Source organism: Sciurus carolinensis, chromosome 5 (genome assembly GCF_902686445.1).
Source record: "Sciurus carolinensis chromosome 5, mSciCar1.2, whole genome shotgun sequence".
Taxonomy (NCBI): Eukaryota; Metazoa; Chordata; class Mammalia; order Rodentia; family Sciuridae; genus Sciurus; species Sciurus carolinensis.
In genome coordinates, this window is record NC_062217.1 from 100,829,968 (window position 1) to 100,854,738 (window position 24,771).

At 34.5% G+C, this 24,771-nt stretch overlaps 1 protein-coding gene across 5 annotated transcripts in view; it reads left to right on the forward strand.

Annotated features, from left to right (window-relative positions):
- The window catches only part of Mapk8 (mitogen-activated protein kinase 8), a 121,315-nt gene that overhangs the window by 74,972 nt on the left and 21,572 nt on the right, over window positions 1–24,771 (forward strand). For all 5 annotated transcript variants that reach the window (XM_047552744.1, XM_047552745.1, XM_047552743.1 and 2 more), the window contains 4 exons: window positions 7,845–8,015; window positions 11,241–11,370; window positions 13,191–13,249; window positions 13,354–13,492. In XM_047552744.1, the coding sequence (XP_047408700.1) occupies window positions 7,894–8,015; window positions 11,241–11,370; window positions 13,191–13,249; window positions 13,354–13,492 (450 nt within the window). In that variant the 5' untranslated portion in view covers window positions 7,845–7,893. The remainder of the gene's footprint in view (window positions 1–7,844; window positions 8,016–11,240; window positions 11,371–13,190; window positions 13,250–13,353; window positions 13,493–24,771) is intronic.

Consider the following 24,771-nt stretch of genomic DNA (forward strand, 5'->3'; position numbering starts at 1 on the left):
ACTCCTAAAGCTCAAGAAGTAAAATTGAGAATCAATAAATGGGGTGGTATCAAACTAAACAGCTATGTCACAGCAAAGGAAACAAACTAAAGCATGAAGAGAACCTACAGAATGGGAGAAAATCCTTGCCACCTGTACTTCAGATAGAACATTAATGTCCAGGATACGTAAAGAACTCAAGAAACTTAACACCGAAAAAACAAATAATGCAGTTAATAAATGGGCAAAGCAACTAAACAGACACTTCACAGAAGAAATACAAATTGTCAACAAATATATGAAAATTGCTTAATGTCTCTAGCAATTAGAGAAATGCAAATTAACACTACACTGTGGTTTCATTTCATTCAGTCAGAATGGGAATTATCAAGAGTACAAATAACAATAAATGTTGATGAAGATGTGGGGAAAAGGGTACCCTCATACACTGTGGGACTGCTTATTGGTGCAACCACTCTGGAAAGCTGATTCCTCTAAAAACAAAGAATGAACCCACCATTTGAACTGGTTATCCCAGTCCTCCATATATATCCAGAGGATTTAAAATCAGCCTACTATAGTGACACAGCCAGATCAAAATTTATAGCAGCTCAGTTCACAATAAGGAAGTTATACCTTGGTGCCATTCATCAGATGAATGAATAAAGAAAATGTGGTATATATACATGATGGGATATTATCCAACCATAAAAAAGTGACTGTGACATTTGCTGATAAATGGATGGATCTGGAGACTATATCATGCTTAGTGAAATAAGACTATCCCAAAAATCCAAAGGTCAAGGAAAAACAAATGTTCTCTCTGATAAGTGGATGCTAACACACAAGAAGGAGTCAGGGAGAATAGAAGTTCAGTGTATTAGACAAAGGGGAATGAAGGGAAGGGAGGGAGGATAGGAATAGGAAGACAGGAGAATGAATCTGACACAACTTTCCTATGTACATATGCAAATCTCCACATCATGTACAGCCACAAAACTGGGATCCTAATAAGAATAAGGTATACTCCATGTTTGTGTAAGTATGTCAAAATATTTTTTAAAAAAAGAGTACCGTTTTATGATACAGTTTATGAAAAAAATAATATGGGCTAGGCTAAGGCTGGAATTAAAACTGGGAGATCATATTTGAAGCTGTGAATTTATCAAGTGGTATAAGGATTAGTTCTCTTATGTCCATTGAAGGAATGGACATAAAAAGTAGAGAAAAATTACTTTCAAGGTTTGAACAATTTGCAAAGAAACTCAGGTCACAGTATTTGGTGATGCGGGAGTGACTCTCCCGTGGGCTAAGAAGATTAAAAGAGCATGAAAAGGAAATTTTCAAGGTTTGAAAAGGAAATTTTCAAGGTTTGAAGAGTAATTTTGACTTGTCAGTATGTTTATTGCCAGTGATGATACATATTATATGTGATTTCTTTTTATCTTCTCAGTTTACTAATATTTTAAGAATAACTCTTAATAACTTCTTTATAAAAAAATTATTAGCTCTGTTCTGGATTTCTGAAATGGAATAATCTGGTCATTTAATTTTTTAATGCCTCAGAAATATCATAGTTATTGATTATTACGTAGGGTATAATACTGTTGGGGCCTTTTGAGTGCTGTTGGGACCGTTTGTTCTTGTACTGAGTAGTTTGTGTATGCTGTGTTTCCTGCTACCCTTTTGCATGTGTATGTGACTTGTGGCATTAGGTTATTGATATTGTTTTTCAAGGATTTTTTTTCACAGTTGTGGTTTAAGTTTATTGGAGTCCCTTTAGGTATATCTGAGGAGGGTGTAGGGCAAAAACCAAAGTGTTTTTTCTATACTATCACAAAATAGAATAATTCTGTACACTCTGGTTGCCAAAATGTATGTACATTTCTCCTCATAACAAGTCAATTCTGGAGCAGATTCTCCAGCGAACATCAGCTGGGTGTGTGTTCTCTTATTCAATTCTAACACTGTCTACCTGAAGATAGCTGCAGATCCCATAGGTTAAGGTCTCAGAGTCACAAGACTACCGCCATTTCAGATGCCAGTTTCAAGCAAAGGTATGGCCTGTATTTCAGAATGACCAGTTATAAATCTGAAACATGTTGTAATTTACTTCAAAATGTGGGCGATTCTTTTTTCTGCTGAGAGCAGGCACATTTAATTGCAGAAAGCTATTTGTCATGGAATCATTTCCTTCTAATACCTATGTAGCACTTTTTAGAAATTCTGATCATAATGACATTGCTGGTAAGATAACTAGTGGCAATTACATGTACAGTTAACTAATATGAACAAAGTTCTCCATAAGATGCATCAGAGATACTTCTCATTTGTTATTTTATTTGTGGTTTTAGGAAATCTCTCTGGTAATGGTTGAATGTGATCAGTATTTTCTTATGAGCCCTGAGAATACTGTTAGCAAAATATTTGGCAAATGATATTTTTGGAAAATGTCAGACATTAGAATCTATCTCCAGAAATAAGTTATTTTGTGTGACCAATTTTTTTGATATGTGAAGGTTTAACCCCATTTGTTCCTTTCTACAAAAGTGCCTTTAAAGCTTGGCATTCTTTCCTGTGTAAAAACTCATTCAATTTTAAAGAAATTGAGTATTAATTTTTCTTAGATTTAAAATTAAAATTCTTTATGAGTACCTTGTAAAATAGAATATTCTTAGATATTAGGTTACATGTTTTTATTCAGTTGAATGTTATTGAGAAATTTTAGCATTGCTTTTTAAACATATAACAATAATCTAGATGGAGTTAATAGATTAATCTCAAAGTATTAGGCAGTTAGATCCAGGTTGCTCAACTCTATCTAGATTATTGTTATATGTTAAAAAAGCAATGCTAATTTTCTCAATAATATTCAATTGAATAAAAATAAAAACCTGTAACCTAATATCTAAGAATATTCTATTTTACAAGGTACTCATAAAGCATTTTAAACCTTCACATACCCAAAAATTGGATTATAAAATAATAAATAATAAAATAAATAATCCATTTTTACTCTTAATGGAATCTTCACATTGTCAACTGCAATCACAAACCTAAAGGGGCAGACTACTTCCTTTTTTCCCATTCTAGTTCAAAGAAGTCAATGCCAAATCTCCTTAAATGTAATAAAAGTATCCAAGTAAATCAAAAGGAAAGCAATGAAAATACAATAAAGAAAGTAGCAGCACAAATCTATAAATGGATACTTACCAAACATTCCCTTTCTAGTGTTCTTTTCTGTTCTCACACATTCCCTTTGGTTTTAAGAAGATAAACTCACATTCATGTGATTATCTTATGTTCCTTGGATAATCTCATCTATGAGATTATAAAATAGCTTTCTTTTAATAATAAAATTCTGGTTTTCTTATTTTGGGTTTCTGTTTTCTTAGTTCTTAGAGGATGGAAATAAGATTCTACTTTCTCAGTGACAACAGTAAGGGAAGCATTCTGAAGTAGTCTCACTCTGAGCCCTCTACTATGTTTAGACCTAGGCTGGCTTTATATGGTTGTACTACCTTGCTGTAGAGGATGAACCATAAAGCCCAAGATTGGGCACTGTTTTTACATTACCCAGTAGTCAGCCTTCTAGGGAAGGAAGAAAAGCATATCTTGTGAGAGACAAAAACGGCTAGTCAGCCACACCTTATGTTTTGGAAAGGAGGAAGAGGAGATTCCCTAGAATAAATATTTCCCATACTTTAAATATAATTGAAAAATACATAGAACTGAAATAGATGCATTTACCAAGTGTTGGCTAAGATCTGATCTGGAGGCCTTATTGTGGTAAGCAGAGGAATGATGTTGAATATAAACTTATTATACTTTCACTGAAACCATGTCTTGGTTTAGGTATGAGGCCAAGAAACCTAGTATGTTGTAAGACTAGTTAAACTACATCAGTTAGGCTTGACCTTATAGTGTCCACTACTTTAGTCAGTTTTTTGTTGCTGTGACTGAAATACCTGACAAGGACAATTTAGAGGAGGAAAAGTTTATTTTGGCTCACAGTTTCAGAGGTTCAGTTCTTAGTTGGCTGACTCCATAGCTCTGGGTCTGAGGTGAAGCAGAACATCATGGTGGAAGGGTATGACAGTAAAGCAGCTCAATACATGGTGACCAAAAAGTAGAGAGAATAAGTTCCTCTCAACAGGGACAAAATATAAACCCCAAAGGCACACTTCCCCCAGCCACACCCTGCATATTTGTACTTACTGCCTAGTTAATACATGTCAGGGTACTAATCCAAAGATTAGGTTATAGCTCTCGTAATTCAATCATTTTGCCTCTGAAAATTCTTGCCATTTTATCCCACATGAGCCTTTGGGGGAAACCGCACATCTAAACCCATAGCATCACTATATGCAGTGCTGTCCTTTTAAAGGATAGCAGTGATAGCCATTTCTTAGCACAGATGGGTTCAGTAGCATGTAATTCCTGCCATAACTTGTTAGACCAGGGCAGTCCTCTGGCCCAAAGCCACAACATATGAAATAGCCTACTATGGAAACTGCATAAACAGCAGTAATAGAGATTAAGCATACTTGAAGTTACAGTTTATTCATTCATTGTTCATTGATTCATTTGACACCTATTTTAATGCCTACTAGTTGCCTGGTATTATTTAACTCTGGTGATTTTTTCTTGAACAGAATAAAGTTTGTGTTTTGATGGAACTAAATGTTTGAGTGGGGCAGATATTAATTAGTATGTAATGGATGTTAGTAGTGATAAGTGCTATGAAATAAAATGGAATTAGGGTAAGGAGAAAGAGTGTAATTAAAGGGTGCTATTTTAGATAATCTAGTCATGTTGGCCAAGAAGTGAGGAGCCCTGGAAAGACTTATAAGAATTGACTCACACCATCATAGAGGCTGACAAGTTCTCGTATCGGTACTTGGCAAGCTGGAGATCCAGGAGAACTGATGGTATAGTTCCATCTGAGTCCAGAGGCCTGAGACCTGGAGACCATGTTAACATAAACATTTTTACTTTATTTACATTTGTAATTGTGAGTGTATAGAAATACGATTAATTTTTCCTATCACAATTCTGTTACCCACCTCAGATATTCATTGTAGTTGCCCCACATTTTGTGAATTCTTTTGAGATTTTTCTACATTCACAAGTAGTTTTATTTCTTCATTTCTGATTTGGATATATTTGCATTCTTTTTTCTTATTCCACTATACTAGATATAATTTCAATATAATGACGAATAGAAATGATGAAAGTAAATCATCATTCCATTGTTTCTGATCTAAGGGAGAAAGAATTCAGTCTTTCACTGCTAAGCATCCCATAGGATTATACTTACTATTTTTTAACAGTTTGAGAAAGTTCCCTTCAAGTCCTAGTTTACTAAGAGTTTTTATCACTAATGGGTATTGAACTATCAAATAATTTTTCTGAATCTATTAAGATAATCATATAGCTTTTCTTTCTTAGTTGGATCATATGATTGATGATCATCACTGTTTTTCAAATATTAAATCAATCTTGCATTCCTGGAATGATTCCCATTGGCCATTAAGTATAGTAGTATCCTTTTTACATACCGATTGAGCCAGCTAAAATTCCAGTGAAGAATTTTTATGGGAAATATTAGTCTTTAGTTTTCCTTTATAGCAGGGTAATATTGACCTGAGTTAGAAATGTCCTGGTTTTCCCTGCCCCCCTCCTCCAGACTATACAGAGAACATTTTAAGATGATGGGAATGTTCTGTATCATGATTTTGGTGGTTACAGTGTTGTATGTAGTTATCACAACTCATTACATTGTACAGTTAGAGTTGGTGAGTTTTTAGAGCCTTTGCATGTGTTATGTCTTTTGCCTAGAAAGGTTCCTTGTCTCACATTGTTCAGATCTGGTTTAAATATCATATTGTCAGAGGGATTCATTTGTCCAGAGCCCAGACTAGAATAGTCTTCTGTGGTATCCTGCCCCTAGGTTGCCCTTATTCCAAGTTTAGTTATAATCAGGTAATAAGCAGCTTAAGTTCTCTTTTTTTGTCCTAACTACAAATCCTAGGAGGAGCTAGATGTTGATTACTATTGTGTTCTTAGTGCTTGAGTTAGGTTTCTTATAAATATTGCAGGACTGAGTATAAAGTGAGTAGAGAGTTCTCTAGGAGGGGCATCCATGGCTTCTGCCAAGGGCACCACTGGATGAGTCTTTTACTTAACCTTACTGCATTACTTCTGGGGAGTTGAGTACTACCAGTGTCCAGCTGTGACTTTGTTCAGACTTCCTGTGGGCATTTTCACAAGTAAATGGGGATCTGGCACCATGGATCTCCACCCTCTTGCTGTGTCATCCCATTCTGGGAATAAAGAGAAGTGCCCTACCTTGCTGTTACTGTTTTAGAAGAAAACAGGGAAAAATGCCCTGGGGTGTGCTCCTGAATCTACTTAATTTCTTTGATTCCTAGCAAGTTGAGAAACTACAAAGTACAGACTTTTGTTGCCTGCTTTGATAACAGTAAGTCAACTCCTATGAAACCCCAGAGAATACACCTTTCTTTCCTAATTCTAATGTTCAAGAGAAGACTAGCATTCCAGCAATCAGGCTTAAGAAATTTAAACTCTAATCAGAAAACAGCATCCATGCTGTGTCCTTTGATCATATTTTTGTTGTTGTTAGCATTGTCTTACAAACCGCCCCCACTACACAAATAATTCTTTGGACCTACCTGGTTTCTTGATTTATTGGGATGTTGGGTAGTAGGTAAGAATTGTCTTGTGTGCATATTGCTTTTATTTTTATCCTCTTCTCCCTGGACTCAAGTGATCCTCACTTGGTTCTGTGACTTCACACATGTGCCACTACACCCAGCACGCACAATTTGGAATAAACTACTTTTATCTAGTAGTGGAGAGATACTAGTTTGTCAATTCCAGTGTATACAATTGAGTGGAAAAAGATTACCCTGACTTTTAATTTTATAGGTGGTAAATAACTGTTGTCAGAACTTAAATGGTATTTTTGATCCTCCAGACAAGTTAGAACATAATTGTCTGTATACTAATACACTAAATATATCTCCCTTTCTTCTTGATCTTACATTTTCTACCCTGCTTCTCATCTTTTCAACATTATAGCCTCAGCTTGTACGTTACACCAGGATGTAGCTGTTGGGGTTCCGAGGATCTGTCATAGTGAAAGCAACCTGTTTATTAGGCAGGTACCACATGTGCTAAATAAACTAGCCTGGATTTCCACTTTGCACTAAATGAGATGGTTAATTACTTTTTTAAATGAAAGTTTATTGATTTTTCACAAAAACTATTTCAGTACTCTAATACTTAAACATTATTAAATTTTAAGCTATGAAGGTGTTTTTTATTTATTTATTGGTTCCAGGGACTGAGCCCAGGGGTGCTTAAACACTGAGCCACATTCCCAGCCATTTTTATTTTTTATTTTGAGACAGGGCCTTGCTAAGTTACTTAGGACCTCATTATATTACTGAGGCTGGCTTTGAACTTGAGAACCTTGCCTACCAGGTTGCTGGGATTACAGGCCTACACCACCTTGCCCCAGCTTGAAAATGACTTTTAGAACAAGTTTAATTATAATCATTTATTTTCTTTTGTTAGTTAAGTGTGTCTTTATATCAGTGAGTTCTAGAGAAACTGTTCATGCTAATAAGTTTTTTTTTTAAAAAAAACTAAGTCATTTTTAAGTATAGCATATGCTAACCAAGACCCTGTGGTATTTTTTTCTAGTGTTTTTTCTAAGGAAGCAACACTTTGAACATTACATAACAGTTTTGTTAATATCAGTCAATATAAAGTAGAGTTGGAATTTTGAGATTAAACAAGTTCATTTTGTTAAGATCGCATTTTGTTTCATTTTGTAGCCTCTTGGTGAACTTTTGGATGAAGCCATTAAATTAATTTCTTGCCATCATGAGCAGAAGCAAGCGGGACAACAATTTTTATAGTGTAGAAATTGGAGATTCTACATTCACAGTTCTGAAACGATACCAGAATTTAAAACCTATAGGCTCTGGAGCTCAAGGAATAGTATGGTAAGTTTTACTTCCAAAAATTAATCAAAAGAATCATTAATGGTTACCTTTTCTCCTCTTGTAATACAGAGACCTTGGTAAATAATTAACTTGCCTCAAATGAGTTACTGTCTTTAATTATAAACTATGATTAAATACTTATTTATAAGCCATATAGAAACAGATAGTTGTATCAGAAAAGGATAAGTGGCATGTTGGTTAATTCCTTGTATACATCTATTCCCCTAGCTAATTATTTAATAAGAACCCTAGCTTAATCATCACTCTCACACCAAAATGAAACTCTGGAATTCCAGAAATCTTATTTTATACTGGGAAATGAAGACATCTAATACCTCACTGTACATGTTTCAAAACTCATATATATCTTTAAAATAGATTTACAAGCTAATTTCTACAAAAGACCCAGGCTTTACAGATCAGCATAATTTCTTATGAACTGAAATGTTCAAAACACTCCTTGGAATAGTTCTGCTGATAATTCAAAACCACTAAGTTAGCATAATCTGGCATTACGGGGAATTCTAACCCACACTGAAGTATAGTTATATCTTTGTTATTTCGTCATGAACCAAATCCATTTTAAAAATCAGAAGTTTTTATGATCCAGCATTTCTGCCAGGTTCTTTGAAAAGCTCTTGCACATGTACACAGAGAGACATTCATAAATCTGTTCTTTGCAGCATCATTTATAATAGCAAAAATTGAAAACAGTATCAAGTCTATCAATAGGAGAATTAAAAATTGTGATATAGTCATACAGTACTTTACAACATTTAAAAATGAACTCTAGCTGTATATGTAAATGAATATAATATAAGAAATGTAGAGTTGAGTTTAAAAGCAAGATGTAGAATATATATATTTGTACCATTTATCAATACTTTAATGTATGCAAAACAGTGCCATGTATTTAGGGATGCATAAATATGTAGAAAAGGTAAAAGCATGTATAAACACTAAGGATTTTTTTTTTTACCTCTTAGAAGAGGAAGGATGGTTTACCTATAAATCATTTTCTTTTTAAACAAAATTCAGAGTAATTATGGTGAAAATTTAAATCGAGCAAATTTGTGTAATGAAGATACCTTCTTTTTATTCTTGAAGTAATTTGTGATATCAAAAATTATAGAAATTGGGATCATTTTATGAACAGTATTGACTGGCTGTCTTTTAAATCAACTGACATTGACCCATTTAACCAATCACAAATTAAATTTCAAAAAAATACAGTCAGTATTAGAATTCAAAAGTCAGCTCTTGGTTCAGATTCTAGGTCTTTGATTTACTTGTTTTGTGACTCTTGCAAATTAACAGTTTTAAGCCTGTTTTCTCACCTAATTACAGAGTTATTGTTGAGCATTATGCTGTATAATTCAGAAAAATATTTAATAATGTTTAATGTTATGTTCTTTCACTTAGGTAAGTGCACTTTGAAATTTGTTTATCAGAATTTAAAATGCTTTGGAAAGGACCTTAAGTCCCTTTAGCCACCCTATCCTAAGGAATAAATGTCTTCAAATTTTCACTTAAAGTAATAATTTTATAAAATAATATTATGAAATAGATATTAAATACAAAAATTTCAAAACTCATTGCGTTACTGTCAGAATCAACTAAAGAACCTAATTTGATAAAACATTAATAGTAAGGTTCATGGATATGGATTGGAGCCTCTGAATTCCTAGGTGTTTCTGATTTGTGCACAGAAGAATCAACAATTAAAAATCTAATTTCCTTGGTTATAAAATAGAGGACTCCACTAAGATACTTCAGACTTTTTTAGTTTGAAATATTCCTTTGATTTGGCAGATAGAAAATTAATAGTAATGAATTTAAAAATAAAATCTGTATGATTTAAAGATGTTTTCTAACAATTTTACATGATCCCTGCTATTGTATTATTTTTTAATTTGGGGAACACATATCTGTAAATATGGTACTTTTAAAGTAAGTATTGTATTTACATTTATTTTGATTTATGTTTATATGATATGGATGTTTGAATGCAATATAGTATATATAGAATGTAAAGATATATTCATTTATGTAGTACAGTGTCTTAATCCATATAATTCTATAACAAATATCAAATAGATATGAAGAGATAGCTACAAAGTCTTAATGAGGTGAAAAAACATCAGTAGTGAACTGATTTTGCAAATATCATATAAATAGGAGTAGACTTTTATAATATGTTAAGTGGTACAGTATGAAATGCACAGCCTCATGTCTTTATATATATATATACATATATATATAATATATACATATTTTTTTTAAGTTATAGGTTAACAAAAAATACCTTTATTTAATTTATTTATTTTTGTCTGGTGCTGAGGATCAAACTCAACCTCAACTTTGTTTTTAACTTTTTGACTAACCTTGAACCAGTTATTTAACTGCTGATCCTCTATAAGTGGAGATGAATCCACATTTTTGAAGATCTTTCACTCATTAAATTCAATAATGTAAAGATAGGTTACCTTACTTGCGCTACATATTCTCAAACCTATCATATACAAACGATGCCATATGTTCAGCATCATGGGGTAGAGGAAGAAATAAAGAGTAATGAATATCTTGTGATACATATGTCCCAGTTATGAAGCAGCTTCTGATATTTTCAAATTTAGCATTTATATTTATAAATATCTTGATGTTTTAGTTTCTCCTCCAAAACAAAATTTTAAGATTTTCCTTTTTTAAAAATTATACTCTTACATACATGCTTCTATATGTTCCTTCTTTCTTTATTCATCTTTTGCTAAAAGGATGAAAATAATGGGTTTATGTAGAATTTTTCAGCAAATATTTTGAGTAGAATTCATGATTACATGTTTATCCTGCCTTTCTTTGATCTGGTAGCAGAGTGAAGGATTCCTTCAGGCTTTAAGCTATCTTAGCAAACCTAAATATCTATAAAGCATTTGTGTATTTATAGTTCCAACTCTGTGCTAGGTGTATCTTGGAGGACACACAATGAATCAGCAGGGCGTCTATCTTTTCAAACCATTGTCTCTTTGAATCAATTATTATTTTAAGAAATGATTGTTGTTCTCTTTGGAGTATGCTGTCATAATAGAAAACATATGTTGAGTATTATACACTGGAGAGTGATACAGTTCCACTTATCTTTGGAGGAAATGAGGAATCTGCATGAGAGTTTCATAAATTCAGTTTTACAGATTTTTTACTTTTTTGTTTTTGAATTTCTTATTACAGTGCAGCTTATGATGCCATTCTTGAAAGAAATGTTGCAATCAAGAAGCTAAGCCGACCATTTCAGAATCAAACTCATGCTAAGCGGGCCTACAGAGAGCTAGTTCTTATGAAATGTGTTAATCACAAAAATGTAAGTGAATATTTTAGATTTCTTAAGTGTAGATGAAATCAAGATTTATTCATGATTACATGAATATCAAAGACTTTTTATACATTAGAGATTTTAAATTATTAATTCTGGATTGAAACATCGTTTAAAGGGAATATATGTGCACTGAATTTTTATTCAACTTTATTAAGTGATATCAAAAGAAAAATGACTTCTGAAATTTGGAAGAATGTTATTCAAGTTTTCTTATTTTGCTGTTTATCCTTTATAAAGCTGACATTTCAGAAACTAGTAGCCTTAGCACAGAGATGAAATTTTTCAAATTTTAATTTGACACTTAAATGTATGGGATAGAAAAATGCAGATCACTTCTTGCCTCACCACTCACACCGTTTTAGTGATGTCTGTATTTACTGACCATGTTATGTCGAGGGTAGCTCAGTGATTATAAAGTACTTTAGCAGAGATTTTTTTTGAAAATATTTAAAGGGAATTAGGAAAACATTTCTAACTATATTTCCTAATGATTATAAGACTTAAATGTATAACTTTTACTCGTTTTGAGGATAAACAATTACACTTTTAAAAATTACATTAAGCACACTGATTTATGATTATTTTAGTGGAATGATCACTCCAAGCTGGAGAGGAAATAAACTAAGAGGAACTTGTGCAAGGGACAGTTTTATGAAGCACTAAACTGAAAGTACCTCACTGGACACATTTTGTGGTGATTGTCCAAAGGAATTTATATAATATAATAAGCTCAGAACTTTCTGATGGCAAATAATACAATTTACCACATTGTACTGGAGTTATAGGTTTATCTCCAAGTGGGGAAATGCATGGACATTAAACCTCCTTATTTGGGAAGTATGTGTTTGAAGGCAAAACAAATAAAGTTAAATATCAAACATCACAAAGCAGGAGTAATTTAACTGTCAAATGATGGTGGATGGTCAATAAGTTCCAAAATCTCAATAGAGAAATCTCTGTGATCCTTAATGAATGGGGAAGACTTTGGGAAAGAGTAGACTTAGGCCAACTCTTAAAGATGGAATGAACATAGGATTGTTGTAGAAAAGGGTCCCTGAGAGAGAGGAGAAGTGTCATAAAAGGGCCAGATAGAGTTAAAGTTAGTCATTGACAGGAAGGTAATTTGTGGTAGCCATTCTGTTTCCAGGTGTGAGCCAGACATGTTGATCATCAAAGTTTTGCTGGTGGCCTTCTACCCTTGGATAATGCTGCTTGTGCCTCTTTTAAAAAGACTGTGGACTCAGTTTCATGATGAGGGCTGTGGTAGTGTTGTAGTGTGGATATGTGTAGGTCTCCTACACATGATAGCATTCCCCTAAATCAGCATCCTCCATCAAACTGGTACTTTTGTTATAATTAATGAGCCTACATTAATATATTATTTATTACCCAGTCTGTAGTTTACATTAGGGTTTTCATATGGTTTTTTTTTGTTTGTATTTTGTGGTGCCGGAAATAAACCCAGGGCCTCAGGCTGGCTAGGAAAGCACTGTACCACTGAGCTACATCCCTAACCCCTGGAGTTCACTCTTGGTTTAGTATATTTATGGGTTTGAATAAACATATAATGATATGTATCTACTTTCTTATTATCTTCCAGAATAATTTTCACTGTCCTAAAGATCTTCTGTGCTTTCCTTCCTCTTCTCTAATTCCTGGCCATAAAAACTTTAATATGAGATTTCTTGAACTTAGAACAAAAATTTGAAAGACTTTAAACTGATGGTGTATTTTTTTAAAACTGTATTTGTAGTTCCCAAATGAAGTACAAAGTAGTTTCTAATTTTTCTCTGTTTTTACCACAGATAATTGGACTTTTGAATGTTTTCACACCACAGAAATCCCTAGAAGAATTTCAAGATGTGTAAGTATGATAATTAAAACTTTTGTTAGTTCAAAACTTTGTTAGTACATTATTCTTAGATTGTTGCTGTACACTTTAGCTGTCATCTTTTTCCACCCATGAAGTTACATAGTCATGGAGCTCATGGATGCAAATCTTTGCCAAGTGATTCAGATGGAACTAGATCATGAAAGAATGTCCTACCTTCTCTATCAGATGCTGTGTGGAATCAAGCACCTTCATTCTGCTGGAATTATTCATCGGGTTAGTAGAAAAACTATCACCATGTATCTTTATTAAATCATTGAGCTGAAATTCACATAACAAAATTAACCATTTTAAAGTGTACAGTTCAGTGACATTTAAGCCATTCCCAGTGTTGTATAAAAACCACCTGTATCAGAACTAAAACATTTTTATTACTCCAAAAGAAAACTGTGTATCCCTTAAGCAGTCACTTGAAATTACTTTCTAGCCTCCACCCTCATACTGATTCACTTTCTGTGTCTGTGGATTTACCTGTTATCTTTCATTTAGCATACTGTTTTTAAGATTAGTCCATGTTTAGCATATATCAGTACTTTATTCCTTTCTGTGACTGAATAATATTTTATATATATCACATTTCACTTATCTATTCATCCATTGGTGGAGATTTGGATTATTTCTACCTTTGAGCTGTTAGGGTAGCGCTGCTATGACTGTTGATGTGCAGGTATTTGTTTGAATATCTGATTATAGTTCTTCTGGGTATATATATGCCTTAGAAACGGAATTGCTGGATCATTGGGAATTCTGTGATTGATTTTTTTTTTTTTTTTTTTTTTGAGGAACCATCCAACTGTTTTCCAAAGCAGTTATATCATTTTACATTTCCAGCAGCAGTATATAAAGGTTCCAACTTTTCCACAACCTTGCCAATACTTATTATCTGGCTTTTTGAATCTAGCCTCCATAATGGATAATGAAGTATTGTTTCTTTCTGGTTTCGGTTTGCATTTTACTAGTTAATGATGTGGTTAGTCAGCTTTTTTGTCACTGTGCACAAAATACTGGGCAAGAACAACTTAGAGATGAAAAGGTTTATTTTGACCTCACAGTTTCAGAGGATTCATTCTATGGTTGGTAGACTACATTGCTCTGTATCTGAGGTGAGGCAGAAGGGCATGGCAGAGGAAATCTGTTCAGCTCATGGCAGCAGGGAAGCAGAGAGAGCAAGGATGGTACTGGAAAGAAGATAAACCCTTCCAGGACATGTCCCCAGTGACCTAGTTCCTCTCACTAGGTTCCGCCTCCCAGTAGTCCATTCAGCTATCAGTGGATTAATCCAAGTGAATGAGGTCTAAGCCTCATGATCTAGTCATTGCCTCAAAGTTCTATCTCTGAAGGGCATTGGGGACCATGCTTTCAACACATGAGCTTTTGGGAGACATTCTAGATCCAAACCATAACAGATGTCAAGCATCTTTTCATGTGCTTATTGGCAGTTTTTATATATTCTTTGGAGAAATGTGTATTTAAGCCCTTTTGCTTTTACTTTAATTGACTTGTCTTTTTTGTATTGTTTTAGAAGTTCTTTATATACTTGATGTATAAGCCTTCATGAGACATATGATTTATATTTTCTCCCATTCCACGACTTGGCTTTTCATTCTGATGGTATCCATTAATGTGTTAAAAGTTTTCATTTCCAATAAGTCTAGTTTTTGTTTGGGTTTTTTGTTGTTGTTGTTGTTGTTCTTGTTTTGGTATGTATTTTTGGTGTCATGTGTAAGAATCCATTGTGAAATTCAAGGTTATAAAGATTCAGCCTTATGTTTACAAAACTTTCATAGTTGTATACATAGGCCTTTGATCCATTTTTTAGTTCATTTTTATATGTGGTGTAAGGTAAGGGGCCAACTTCATTTTTCCATATGTGGGATTACAGTTGTCCCATCTCCTTTTGTTAAAGATACTTTTCTTTCCCCCCAATGAATGATCTTGGTACCCTTGGCAAAAACCAGTTGGCCGTAAGATATATGGTTTTATTTCTGGACTTACAGTTCCATTTCATTGTGTCTGACCATACACCACCATGTTATTTGGATTACTATAACTTTGTGTAGTTTTTAATTGGGAAAGTATGAATCCTCCAACTTTGTTCTGAAATTTTAATATTGTTTTGAATGTGTAAGGCTCCTTATGATTGAATATGAATTTAAGGATCAAGTTTTCCATTTCCGCTGCAAAGGCCATTGAGATTATTAATAAGGATTTCATTGAATCTGTAGATTGTTTCAGAATTTTTTGTCATCTAATACTTGGTATTCCAATAGGTTAACATAGATGTGCTTTTATTTTCTTAAGTTGTTTCAAAGTCTGCTTGTGTTGTCGTAGTAAAATACTACAGATTGGATAGCTTTTACAGTGGAAATTTATTTTCTCACATTTATGAAGTCTAGAAGTTTATGATCAGGTTGACAAAATGTTTGGTTTCTGGTAAGGTCTTTTTTCGGCCTTTAGATAGCCATCCTCTTGCTGTGTTTTCAAATGGCCTTTTTTCTGAGCATATGTGGCTAAAAAAAAAAAAGTTTGCATCTCTCTCTTGTAAGGACACCAGTTCATTTGAATTGAGACTTCACACTTATGACCTTATTTTAATTTCCTATGATAGCCTATCTCCAAATACCATAAGCATTGGTGCTTAGGACTTCAACATAAGAATTTGTAAGGGAGCAAGGTTTAGTCTATGACATAAATTTTCTTTAATTTTTTTAGCATTGTTTTGTAATTTTTAGTGTATAAATCTTTTCTCCTTAGTTTGTTTTTAAGCATTTTATTCTATAGGATGTTATTACAAATGGAATTCTATTCTTATTTTCCTTTTCAGATTGTTGATTACTGGTATATAAAAATACAACTGATTTTTGCGTGTTTTGTATTTTGCAACTTTGCAAAATTTATTAGCTTTGTTTTTAATGAATTTTTAAAATTATGTTCTATAATAAGTATATATATATATACTATATATATATATATATATATATATATACTAAACTGCATCCTAGTTTTACTTCAACTCAATTCGAATGTCTTTTTCTCTTCCTTTTCCCCAACTGCTCTGGCTGGAACAGAGATAGTGAAAGTGGACATCCTTGCCTTACTTCTGATCTTAGGTGAAAGGTTTTCAGTCTTTGACCATTGTATTCATCTGTTTTCCATCACTATATCAGAATACCTGAATCTTATAAAGAGAGGAATTTACATCACAATTTTGGAGACTAGTAGTCCAAGATTGGTTGGCCTCATCTCTTTAGCTTCTGACATGGGCCCCCTTGACTGGATCACAACAGGGCAGAGAAATAAAAAGGGAACCAACTGTGTGTAGACAGGGCCAAATGTGGAATATTCTCACTTTATAATAATTTATTTTCCTGAGAGCTAAGTCACTCCACAATACCAGTTTTTATTTCTTCCTAGGGCAGTGTCCTGATGACCTTTTTACCTTGCATTGGACCCTACTTCTTACAGTTTCCACCACCTCAATATTGCCATATAGGGGATCAAGCTTTCGGCACATGAACACATTGGGGACACTCAAACCATATCTAAACCATAGCAATCATTAAGTATCATATCATATTAGTTACGGGGCTTTCATAAATGCTCTTCTTCTGATTGCCAAGACATTCCCTTTGCACTGGAGTTAGTCACACTGTATAGAATACAGACCACATTAGACTTCCCTTAATTCATATGCCAGCCATAATTCAGGGGTCTCTAGGACCATCCTCACTTCAGACCAGCTGGCTACAAGTTCACTTTTTCCCTTCAACCTCCCCAAGGTTCAAGAATTCCCTGGAATGACCCATAGAACGTCCAAAAGTGTTATACTTAAAATTAATTTTATTAAAGCAAAAGGGTACAAATGAGAATTGTGTAAAGGAAAAGAAATATAGGGCAAAATCTATCAGAAATCCAAACATGGAGCTCTTAGTCATCCTCTCAGCCACAAACTATGATGATACACAAGAGAAGTGCCATCCAGGAAAGCTCACACAATCCCTTGGTATCCAGATTGCTTTATGTATTCTCAGTTGCATACTGCTTACCTGGCTCTGACCTGACTCTCCAACCATTCCTAAGGTTCATGCTAATTCTTTTAGTCTCTATTTCCTCCAAATTTTGGGAATGATGTGAATCCATAATCTGTCATTATAAATGCTGTTAAACTGTCTCACAACCAAAGTTCCCACACAAATAGTCTGTTAAGCAAGATGGTCCAAGGGGTTTAGAAATCAACTATTAGAAGGACAAATGTTTCTTTATATAAGTTTGGTTTTTTCCACCTATCTTTTATTCATAGTTTTAAGTATTTTTATCATTAAAGGATGTTGGATGTTGTCAAATGTATTTCTGCACCAATTGAAATGATCATATGGATGTTTTTCCTTCATTCATTTAATGTGGTATGTTAGTATTTTAGTTAGCTTTTTCATCACTGTGAACAAAACCTGACAAGAAAAATGTTAGAAGAGGAAAAATTCATTTGGGGCTCATGATTTCAGAGATCTCCATTCATAAAAAGCTGACTCCATTGGCTTAAGGTGAGGCAGAACATCAAGGCAGAAAGGCATAGAGGAAGAAAGTAGCTCAGGACATAGCAATCAGGAAGCAAAGAGATCTCTGCTCATCAGGGAAAAAATGCATGTCCCTAGTGACTTATCTCTTCCAGCCATACCTTACCTGCCTACATTTACCACCCAGTTAATCCAGTCAAGCAGATTAATGCACTGATTAGTTTAAGGCTTTCATAACCCGATCATTTCACCTCTAGACTTTCTTGCATTGTCTCACACATGAACTTTTGGGGGACACCTTATATCTAAACCATAACAGTTACATTGATTGATTTTTGTATATTGAACTACCCTTGCATTTCTGAGGTAAATTCCACTTGGTTGTGTTAAATGATCCTTATAATATACTATTGATATTGGTTTGTAGGTATTTTGTTGACAATTTTTGCCTCTGTGTTCCTAAGAGATTTTGTTGTGTGGTTTTCTTGTGATGGTTTAGGCTAGCTTTGGAATCAAAATGATGTTGGCCTCAAAATGAGTACTCCTCCTGTTCTTTGGAAGACATGAAGGAAAATAAAACTGCAGAAAAGTTCTTAATGTAATAAATTTGAGCTAAAAAGAGACATAATTGGGGTCTGTTACCTTTGATGACCATATTTATCTTAGATTAGATGGTGTAGGAAACTCTTAGATAGAGATATTCATGAAAGCAGTTTTGGAGGAGTTCCTTTAGGATCAACATCCCATGGGTGAGTAAAGAAGTAAAAATAAACAAAGGGAGAAATTGAACTGAACACAATCACTTCAAAGACCTCAGCTAGTCACTCAACCAGCCTATTATCCTGGGAACAGCATGATCTCTGTGGTTGGGGACAATGCCTGGAGAGATTGACTTGAATTCTGTTGACAGCTATCACACCTAGAAATTGAGAGAATAAGTACCTCAAACTAGTACCAGGAATCTGAGCAGGCATCACAGAACCTACTGCAGGACACCTCTTGAGCTTCTATTTGCCTTTTTTTTTTTTTTATAAGCATAGGTTCTAGAAACTGCTTGCACCAGATTTTTATTTGGCCCCTTTTCCTGGAGCAACTTCCAAGAAGTTTAATGTAATTCATCTATTTAATTGCAGCTGATCTTGAAGGCAAATTGGTACTTATCTTTCAATTCTACTACTCATTCTAGATTCACCTCATTCTTGCTGTTCTGTGATTACTTACTTGATAAAATAACCTGACCTTTCATCCCTTAAGGGTTCAGTGTAAATCAGGGTTGGGAGTGGATTTCCATGTGGTCTCTTTTTAGCTCAAATTTATTACATTAAGAACTTTTCTGTAGTTTTATTTTCCTTCATGTCTTCCAGAGAACAGGAGGAGTACTCATTTTGAGGCCAACATCATTTTGATTCCAAAGCTAGCCTAAACCATCACAAGAAAACCACACAACAAAATCTCTTAGGAACACAGAGGCAAAAATTGTCAACAAAATACCTACAAACCAATATCAACAGTATATTATAAGGATCATTTAACACAACCAAGTGGAATTTACCTCAGAAATGCAAGGGTAGTTCAATATACAAAAATCAATCAATGTAACTGTTATGGTTTAGATACAAGGTGTCCCCCAAAAGTTCATGTGTGAGACAATGCAAGAAAGTCTAGAGGTGAAATGATCGGCTTTTTATGAAAGCCTTAAACTAATCAGTGCATTAATCTGCTTGACTGGATTAACTGGGTGGTAAATGTAGGCAGGTCATAAGGTATGGCTGGAGGAGATAAGTCACTAGGGTCACTCAGCCCAAGCTGAGTAATGCTTCACCATCTAGACAGTAGATGAGAAAGCTGGGTTCTATGCACTAGCTTTTCTGTGCTGGGACCTGAAATGATACTTATCACTTCTGCTCAGAGCCTGTTGGCAGAACTACCCATAATTGTCAGGAAACTGGAAAATATGAGGGGAACAGACTTCAGAATGGTGGTAGGCACCAATCTCTGCCACAGTCTACCCTACTGGTTATCAGACATTGCTTTGTTCTCTTTTTTTCCATTCCTCCCTAATGGAGATAACTCTAAGTCCTATTCCATCAAGATGTTTAGTATCTATGTCAATCCAGACATTACTTCTTTTGGTTCTGGAATATAGGAATTGGAATGGCCAAATTATCCATCTCCCCTGTCACCTTCCTGTAAATACCTTAGAATGTTCAAATAGGGCCAGATAAGCACAATAAGCAATCTCATTTGGAAACTAAAAAATTGGTCAGTTGCAGTTGAAATTCTGGGCATTGTGAGTTCCTTGCTCTGGGGTGGTAAATAGTCTGTGGTTAAGCCCTAAATCTGATATCTGTGAGGAACACCTTATCTGCTGTTCTCTCTGATACCTCACTGTACCCCGTAGAAGAATCTTCCTTTTCCGTTACCCTCCTTGAATATATTTGAAAAGAGTAATGAAGGGTGTGTTCTCCTTAGGAGCTGTGCAGTTTTCTCAACCTGTTCCAGATGCAAGTAGCCCTCCCCACTTTGGCAGTCAAAAATGTTTCCTGATATTGCTGTGTGTTCCCTGGGGCAAAATTGCTTTGAATTGAGAACTACTGTCACCAGCAGAATGGTCACAGACTTTGGAAATTTTTTGACCTACAGCAAACTCTGTCAGAAATGTAAAAGGAATCATCTTTTTGATACATCTTTTCAAAGCCTGTTTGTCAGCTTATAGGCCCTATATTGGACTTAATTAAGGCTAGCCTGAGTCTTCCTTAAATTTCCAGTCTTCCGTTGGCAGAATGAGGCAATTTCTTCAATTAAAAGATTTTTACACAGACTGGCAATATGGTAGAATACTTGCCTAGCATGCACAAGACCTTGGGTTTAATTTTCAGGGCTGTGAGAAAAAAAAAAATAAAAGATTTTGCAGTCCTTTTCCTTCAAAGGCTTTCAGAATTATGTAAAAATGATACATAGAAACAAACCCAAGATATAACACTGTTTAAAACAATGTGTTTTTTTAAGATAATAAATTTTATGTGTTTTCCCACAGTAAACAAATAGAATTTCTATATACTAGCATTAAACAAAAATAAAAATTAGAAACATAATAAAAATGTCATTTGCAATAACCAAAAACCACATATTTATGTATACATTTTTTAATTTTTTAAATTTTGGGAGGGGGGAATCTCTAACAGTGTATTTATTTTATTTTATTTTTTTTTTAGTTTTTTCAGACTGCATTTATTATTTACTCAGGCATTTTCAGGTCTGACGTGTGGAGTGCCAAACCATGGTCAACTTCAGGTTTGTTCCATTTTCAGGTCTCAGCATCTAGGTAAAGGATTGCTTTCCAGGGACATCCTTTTCCTATGACAAAAGGTAGATGAGTAAGAGTGATGGTAAATCACATTGCAACTTGTCTTCAGGTCTGATGAGCATCACATTCTCCAATGACTAAAATAAGTCCCATGGTTGAACACATCAAAAGGATCAGCATATGAACTCAGGCAGGCAGGAATATTTGCTACTGTCTTCTGTGTTTTGTTTGAGGGGGTCTAGTTCCCTTCAATTTCTGTTTTCAAAATGGCCAGTTCTTTTAAAAGTAACCAGTAGTCACCAACACACACAACTGAAGTTTATGTTCCAGTTTCCTCTAAAGCATAGGTCAGCAAACTTTTGTAAAGGCCAGATAGTAAATATTTTAGATTCTGTAGATAATATAATCTCTTTCACAGCTAGACTGCCACTGTATCATAAATGCATCCATAGAGGATATGGAATTAAATGTGGTTGTGTTCCAATAAAACTTTGTTTACATAAGTAGGCAAGCCTCAATTTGCCACCTACTGTTCTAAAGCTTCAGGTATATTATGCAAGTGTTGTGCAGGTGACAGCGTCATAAATTGTTTTGCTTCTGGATAATTTGGATCATCTTTCCATCTTTGATGTTAGTTTTCCTGATGATCAGTTACTAAACCACAATTGTGTATTTTTATACAGTTTGCATAGAATACAATTTTCATAGAATTTGCCAGTTGAGCATCCTTAATGTGTAATCTGAAATACTCCAGAATCCAAAACTTCTTGGGCATCATGACAGCACTCAAAAAGTTTTAGATTATGGAACATTTCAGATTTCAAACTTTCAGATTACAAATATTTAACATGTGACAACTTACTCCTGACATCAGTTTCAGTATTAGTCAGAATAGACTAGGTTTTTCAGAACGGTAACAAATTTTGAACTCTCAGTGGTTTAACAGAACTAAGTTTTATTTTTTCTTATTGTATGTCCAGTGCAGGTTGTAGTGGGGAAAGGGACTCTGCTTTTCAAAGATGCTCAGGCAGCTCATTTTCTGGAATGTTCCTAATCACCAAAGCAAGAGAGACCATGAAATATCACATACTGACCCTTTTCTTTGCTTCCATTCGCATCCCACTGACCTGAACTACTCATGTGGTCATGCCTAACAAAGGAGGTTGAAAGAATATGGGGAAAAGGTGGAATCTTAGGTTAGTTGTACTGCTTCTGTCATAAATTCATGTAAATTCTAAGTTACTCTTATCATACACAGTTAACAGTGTTACTAGCATCTGTAGAAAGATACTGATACACAAGGATGAATTTCAGTTAATACTGTTTGAAGTATTTTTGACCAATTATTTTTTCTTAATGAAATCTGTTTTACCATTTATTTATTTTGATTCATTGTAAACAAATGGAGTACAACTGTTGTTTCTCTGGTTGTACATGAAGTAGAGTCGAACCATTTGTGTAATCATACATTTACGTAGGGTAATGATGTTTGTCTCATACTGTTATTTTTGTCCTTCCCCAACTCCCCCCCCCTTTTCCTCTATACAATCCATCCTTCCTCCATTCTTACCTCCCTCCCAGCCCCCATTATGTATCATCATCCGCTTATCAGAGAGATCATTTGGCCTTTGGTTTTTTTGGGATTGGCTTATCTCACTCAGCATGATATTCTCCAACTGCATGCATTAACCTGCTAATGCCATAATTTTATTATTCTTTATGACTGAGTAATATCCCATTGTGTGTATATACCACAGTTTCTTCAATTGAGGGGCATCTAGGTTGGTTCCACAATCTGGCTATTGTGAATTGAGCAGCTATGAACTTTGATGTGGCTGCATCACTGTAGTATGCTGATTTTAAGTCATTTGGGTATAGGCCGAAGAGTGGGATAGCTGGGTCAAATGGTGGTTCCATTCCAAGCTTTCTAAGGAATCTCCATACTGCTTTCCAGAGTGGCTGCACTAATTTGCAACCCCACCAGCAATGAATGAGTGTACCTTTTTCTCACATCCTCGCCAACACCTACTGTTGCTTGTATTCTTGACAATCACCATTCTAATTGGGGTGAGATTGAATCTTAAGGTAGTTTTGATTTGCATTTCTCTTATTACTAGAGATGTTGAACATTTTTTCATATATCCATTGATTGCTTGTAGATCTGTGAAGTGTCTGCTCATTTCCTTAGCCCATTTGTTGATTGGGTATTCTTGGTGTAGAGTTTTTGAGTTCTTTATATATTCTGGAGATTAGTGCTCTCTCTGAAGAATGAGTGGCAAAGATTTTCTCCCATTCTGTAGGCTCTCTCTTCACATTGCTGATAGTTTCCTTTGCTGGAGAGAAAGCTATTTAGTTTGAATCTGTCCCAATTATTGATTCCTGCTTTTATTTCTTGTGCTTTGGGAGTCATGTTAAGGAAGTTTGATCCTAAGCCGATATGATGAAGATTTGGACCTACTTTTTCTCCTATAAGGTGTAGGGCCTCTGGTCTGATTCCAAGGTCCTTGATCCATTTTGAGTTGAGTTTTGTGCAGGGTGAGAAATAGGGGTTTAGTTTCATTTTGCTGCATATGGATTTCCAGTTTTCCCAGCACCATTTGTTGAAGAGGCTTTTTTTTCTCTATTGTATGTTTTTGGCACCTTTGTCTTGTATGAGAAAACTGTATTTATGTGGATTTGTGTCTGTGTCCTCTATTCTGTACCATTGATCTACCTGTGTATTTTGGTGCCAATACCATGCCATTTTTGTTACTGTTGCTCTGTAGTATAGTTGAAGGTCTGGTATTGTAGTACCCCCTGCTTCACTCTTCCCACTCAGGCTTGCTTTAGCTATTCTGGGTTTCTTAATTCTTCCAAATGAATTTCATGATTACTTGCTCTGTTTCTATGAGGTATGTCATTGGGATTTTAATTGGAATTGCATGAATCTGTATAACACTTTTGGTAGTATGGCCATTTTGACAATATTAATTCTGCCTATCCAAGAACATGGCAGATCTTCCCATCTTCTAAGGTTTTCTTTAATTTCTTTCTTTAGTGTTCTATAGTTCTCATTGTAGAGGTCTTTCACCTCTTTTGTTAGATTGATTCCCAAGTTTTTTTTTTTTTTTTTTTTTGAGGCTACTGTGAATGGGGTAATTTTTCTAAATTCTCTTTCAGAAGATTCTTCATTTATGAATAAAAATGCATTAGATTTCTGAGTATAGATTTTATATCCTGCTACTTTACTGAATTCATTTATGAGTTCTAGAAGTTTTCGGGTAGAATTTTTCAGCTCCTCTAAATATAGAATCATGTCATCAGCAAACAGTGATAGTTTGAGTTCTTCTTTTCCTACTCATATCCCTTTAATTTCCTTGGTCTGACTAATTGTTCTGGCAAGAGTTTCAAGGATGATGTTGAATAGAAGTGGTGAAAGAGGGCATCCCTGCCTTATTCCAATTTTTAGGGAGAATGCTTTCAGTTTTTCTCCATTTAGAATGATGTTGGCCATGGGCTTAGTATAGATAGCCTTTACAATGTTGAGGAATGTTCCCACTATCCCTATTTTTTCTAGTGTTTCATGCATGAAGAGTTGCTATATTTTATCAAATGCTTTTTCTGCATCTACCAAAATAATCATGTGATTCTTAACTTTAAGTATGTTGATGTGATGAATTACATTTATTGATTTC